This window comes from Anoplophora glabripennis, unplaced genomic scaffold, assembly GCF_000390285.2.
Source record: "Anoplophora glabripennis isolate ALB-LARVAE unplaced genomic scaffold, Agla_2.0 scaffold267, whole genome shotgun sequence".
Classification (NCBI taxonomy): Eukaryota; Metazoa; Arthropoda; class Insecta; order Coleoptera; family Cerambycidae; genus Anoplophora; species Anoplophora glabripennis.
In genome coordinates this window covers 170910-176909 of record NW_019416452.1, presented here as the reverse complement: position 1 = coordinate 176909, position 6000 = coordinate 170910, and the positions used below count along the sequence as shown (strand labels likewise).

Here is a 6000-nt window from a genome sequence, read left to right as displayed (position 1 = left end):
GGGGGGGGGGGGGGGGGCGGAATCCACACGTCAGAATTTTATTATCATTTTCGGATTCAGCAGAAAATTTTACTAAACATATCGAAGATGTTTCACGTACATTGGTGAGATGTGAGGTTAATGAGTCAACTGTCAACCTGTCAACCATTATTAAATTTTATAAAATTATAATGGAGGCAACTTTAAACAAGAAAGTAATTCGTGTATTATGTACTAAATTTCTTTCTGTAATTATATGGTTTTAAAATTTTCCAATTCCAAAATTCCATAAATTTATTCTCTTAATCTTAATAGTAATTGATAAAAAAACTGTACGATTAAATTTATACGGGTGTTTCAGGATTAAGTCGACAAACTTTAAGGAGATATTCCTCATAAAAAAAAAATAAGATAAAAATTAAGAATAACTTTTTTTCCAGAGACGCTTCATTTTCGAAATATAGCACGTTAAAGATTTTTTTAAAAATTCGAATTTTTTAAATAACTTCTAAATGAAAAAGGCTATTTAAGCCAAATTTGGCATGACACATCTTCTTATAAGATACCATTTTTCCATAGAAGTAGAAGTCCCGCAAGCAACCAGTGGCGGAGTTATGGGGACTCAGACTCATTAAAAATTATAAAAAAAATGAATACGGCCCTACTGAAAATAAAAAATGATGCTGTTTTTAGATAGAACAGTTTGTTATTGACAAGAAGTGTACATTCACTTTTTTCCTAACTCTTATAGTTTCATGGCAAAATTGATTTTTCGAAAGGGTGCAGAAGCACGTCTGTCGATAAACTTTAGGAAGACGTTCCTCATAAAACCTAAAAAATATAGTACCTATTAAAATTGGTCTTAGTCTCGAGTATGTGTGAGACAAATAAGCCTTTTTGTCTCCCCTTCCCTTGGGTTTAACCAATAGTATTAAAATTATTTAGGTGATGCTTCGTTTTTGAGAGATAGGGTGTTTTTTTTTTAGAAAAAAAAAATGATGTTGATGAAAACAATAGAAATATTTAAGTACCTAACATCTAATGTGACTATGTCGTAATGCGACAACGTAACGACCCTTGCAATACTCCTAAACTTTTTCAGGCGGTTTGTAGTCACTTCATTTACTTCTGTTGTGTACTTTTAAATAAAATAAGATGGCAAACAATACATGAAAATTTATTTGTAAATTGAAACAACCAAAAATTACCAATTAATATTATACCTAGACAAAGTGGAAAGTGATGATCTCCTAAATAACTTTAATACTGTTGGTTAAACCCAAGGGAGACAAAAATGCTTATTTGACTCACACATACTCGAAACTAAGACCAATTTTAATAGGTACTATATTTTTTTAGGTTTTATGAGAAACGTCTTCCTAAAGTTGATCGATAGAATCCAGAAGCACCCTTTCGAAAAATCAATTTTGCCATGAAACTATAAGAGTTAGGAAAAAAGTGAATGTACACTTTTTGTCAATAACAAATTGTTCTATCTAAAAACAGCATCATTTTTTATTTTCTGTAGGGCCGTATTACTTTTTTTAATAATTTAATGAGTTTGAGTCCCCATAACTCCGCCACTGGTTGCTTGCGGAATTTCTACTTCTATGGAAAAATGGTATCTTATAAGAAGATGTGTTATGCCAAATTTGGCTTAAATAGCCTTCTTCAGTTAGAAGTTATTTAAAACATTCGAATTTTTTTTTAAATCTTTAACGCCCTATATTTCGAAAATGAAGCGTCTCTAGAAAAAAAATTATACTTGATTTTTTTCTTATTTTTTTATGAGGAATATCTCCTTAAAGTTTGTCGACTTAATCCTGAAACACCCTGTATATTGAAGTTTACATTTATAAATTCTTAAACAAAACGAAAAAAAAAAAAAGAATTTACTTACATATAGCGAAGGCTTTGTAGTCCGTAGAATGCTTTCTTGTGTAAATGGTTCAATTTAAAATTTCCTTTTAAAGTCCTGAAACATAAAAAATTATTGATTTGGTTGTATAAATAGGTACATAGAGACAAATAAAGTAGATGCTGCTATTTTTGAACATATTTATGTAACCAACAATCATTTTTAAATTAAGTAAAGAACATACGGAAAGTATGAATCATAAATAAATAAATTTAAGGCAATTAATTTATACAGATAATCTTATCTTGGTTAAAATAAGAGTAGTTTGCACCGGGCACGTTTCTATTCAAATTTACGTTAGTAAATGGAAGCAAAGATTACGTTAATAGTCGGGTTAAATTTATATTAGACTGGAACGGAGGTCGTTAATAGATATGGAGAACAAATTGCGTGATAATCAGAGGAAACTGCAGTCTGAATACAAAATATATGCGATTCTCTGCTTTGACCTTATTCTTCAAATAGAAAATTTTAATCTCATCAATGCGATGAAAAACACATATGTGACATTCTATCTTTAGGTATTTATTTTGTATTTTATTGGCATAGTTTATTTAGATATTTTGATGCAGTGTCACGGATTTAAAAATTAATTAACCAAACTCTTTCCAGTGAGAAGAGCAACGCTAAAATAACGTTTATTAATAACTTATCAAACTCCTGATTAATAACCGTTAAAAATGTCCCTTTAATTAACATTATTTTTAACTACAATTTCGGGTATTCTATGTATTTTCAGTACTGCATCAACTTACATTTAAAGCTTCTATATCCCTTGACTTTCTTTAACTGTAATAATTTTATTGTAAAACTTTTCATATTTTTATAACGTCTAATTGTAACGTTTAAGTAGCCTATAGTAGGTAATTTGAAAAAACTTAACGCAACTTAAAGCAACTTTGAAAACAGTTAAGTTTAATTAAGTCTGTTTATTTTGATACGTACAATGTATGGTAGTCTCATGAAACATTGGAACACCCTGTATTACTAATATTAGTTAATTAACACTGATCTTTTTAAAATTGGACCAAAAGTTGTAGCTTGTAGCGTTTTTTTAAAGAGACTTCATGTTAATGTATGTTTTCTGGACTATCTGCAGATACCGTAATATATATAACACATAATAACAACAAATTATAAAGGAAATGTCAGGTAACGCAAGGAAATTTGTGGAAGTTGTGGGTAAAAGGAAATTGATAGGTATTACTCAGGAAATGACAGTTTACAGGCAATAATGGGAAGCAGTGTATACCATTTTGATTAGCGGTTTCCCCTTCGGTTATTGCAAAAATCACTCTATTGTAATTTTCAGAACTACCTTTTTAAAATATATTTGACCGAACATTCGACAGTTTAAATTTTGTTTGTATTATAAATATTTACTTTATTATTATTTGCGTCTTCTTTAATATCTACAGTCAACAAGGATTCAAGCGTTCATACTGTGAAGACCTGCGAAAGGTCAGAAACTAGAGTATAAATGGTATTCGCGCCTTTCACTGGTTTTCAAAATATTTTTCTTTTTGGTGTCGGTATTTTGTTGTGTTTGCATACAATGAACGCGAAAATTGTCAACATTTACAAACAGCTCCATATCCATCTCAGGACGTATTTAAAACTGCATAGATCGTGAGTGTATACGTATACATTGCATATTGGTTATACGTGGATCACGGTGTGAATTCTTCCATGACACATGAGTGTAGAGTGAGTAAGGAAACTATCTGTACTCAAATTCTTGACCTTTCCTAGTATACACGACGTTAAAGCCCGTTCTATATTAAGGCTTACGGTGGAACACTTTCGAGTGAGATATGATTTTCGTTCAATAACTACTCCAAATATTATTTTAGATTGTCTTTTGCGTTAGATGATTTAGCTCCATAAAAAAAAGTTGGAGGTCCGAAAGACAAGACCATCGTATAGTCTTTCCGATCTCAATTGAATAACATTGAAATATTTGAAAAACTTGTTCCCATATTTTATATTTAGCTATACTCATATACAGGTCTGGTCGCGCAGTTGAAGAATGAATGCGCGAGCAAACGCGGCACAAACACAGTCGCACTGGGTGACGTGGCCATAAATTCAGTTGTCAATAAATGGCGTAGCAGTGCAGTGCAGCAATGCGGCATTTGGTGTGATTCAGGTAATTTTAATTTATTATAGGCACATTATATTAATCATTCATATTACAATTGCGAAAGGGAGAAATAAGAGAAATACTTTGTTTACTAATATTATTACATGAGATTTTTAGTCCAATTAACTAAGCCTTTAAATCGAAATTTTGTCAACTTGGCTGAATTTTTGATATGAGTTAGTTTAAGGTATATTATAACAATAANGGTATTTGTCCGCAGAGTAGTTGCTTCCCATGATATCATTAGTTATTAATAGCTAGTCTATGAAGTTGATTTTTAGCATACATGGATGTTGTCAAATAGCATATATCATTATCATCACCTGATGAGAATTTCGGAAACCATTTAGTCCCGATTTGGATTAGTTGTATATCTTGTAAAGTAGAAGTACAAAAGCTACAAGTAGTAAAATAATTTAAAAAGTAACTAAAGCACTTTGCCAAACTTTAATTTCGAAATCTACATTACAAATTAACAAAGAAAAATTGTTTATTTGTCTAGAAACGTTTTGTTTTCGATGTACCGGATGTTCAAAATTAATGTTATTATTATTATTAATGTTATAATTAAGTTATGTGACTTTTTTCAAGTTGCAGAAAACAGTTGGGAAAAGCAATATAAATAATGCATAGACAACATGATTGCTTGTATAATAATAATTTTTATTTATAGTTTAAGATAATTTGATATTTGACACATTTGCCAATAATTGCTTAGACATAGTCTAACATTTTAAAATTTTTCTTGAAAACGGTTCATTCTAACAACATAATGCATAAATTTTTGTAGTATATATATAAATGTAAGCACTTTATGTAAAATGTTTCGGAACGAAATTTCAAATATTTGGAGCTTAAAATAACCATTGAAAAAGATGTAACAAGTGAATTAAATTTTTGATATGTAACCGATAAGAATGGTTTAAAAAAATATCACTCTTTTTCTATAGTTGAGGACAAAGAACATTAGAAATGCTATGCCCTAATTAAATATAAAAAACAATCATTTCATTTTCATCGGAGGATTTACAATACCAAATGATATTAAACCATTAAAATAAAAGATCCATACAACCGACGTTTAAATATAGGTACTTCTAGAAAAAATGAATAATTCTGCTAGGTAAAATATGTGCTATTAGATTCAAGAAATAACGGTTCTTCAATGAAGCAAATAGTTTGTAGGCATTTACGATTTTTTTTTTGTTATTTTTGTGACTCCAGCCAAATACATGATGCTGTATCTACAGCTAGTCATTCTACAAATACAGTTGGGACCATTTCGATTCCAATATTAAGCAATTGTGCTCCTGATAAATCCTACCACATCAGGAATTATCGATTTAGGTTGAAGAATACTTGAATGAGGCACTGTTATCTCGAATAGAAAATCCCTTGCTATTGCGTACTAAAAGAAAAAAAGATTATCTGCGAAAGCAACTAGTTAATATATGTTTATATAGGGTGTAACTTTAAGCGGGGGGCAATTTTTTGTTTTGTTTGTTCCCCTAAACAGGAATCTGAAATTCTTTTTTTTTTAAACAAATAAATAGTCGAGTTACAATTAGTTTTTCAAAAAGCACTTTAATTCTTGTGCGCCTCCACTGGGAGGCGTAAACCGGGGCACCCGGAATTTGCGTATTAGTGCACTATCAACGTTGCCAGTTGTTTTTAACTCAACCTACATTGTGGGAAGTGACAATGAAAAATAATTTGGTACCACAGATTGCTTTTGTATAACTTAGCGACGTGTCATTTTAAAGTTACCAGGAGCAAAGAAGACGATATCAGATAGATTACGCGGACTTTGTGTGTCAGATTGATTCAACATTGTAGCAGACTCACCCTGTTATATTCATGTATTTGTACATTTGTGGATATGTACAATGTAAAAAAATGTGTGTTGATAACTAACAGTGCACGTAGTTAGTGGGATGATAGAGCTCATGGCGAACACCCA

General features: G+C 30.7%; 1 protein-coding gene across 1 annotated transcript in view; it reads right to left on the bottom strand.

Moving 5' to 3' along the window:
• LOC108905465 (lutropin-choriogonadotropic hormone receptor-like) overlaps nucleotides 1-6000 on the bottom strand; it is a 205151-nt gene that overhangs the window by 85477 nt on the left and 113674 nt on the right. Inside the window, exon 8 of the mRNA XM_023454593.1 lies at nucleotides 1880-1954. Within this exon, the coding sequence (XP_023310361.1) occupies nucleotides 1880-1954 (75 nt within the window). The remainder of the gene's footprint in view (nucleotides 1-1879; nucleotides 1955-6000) is intronic.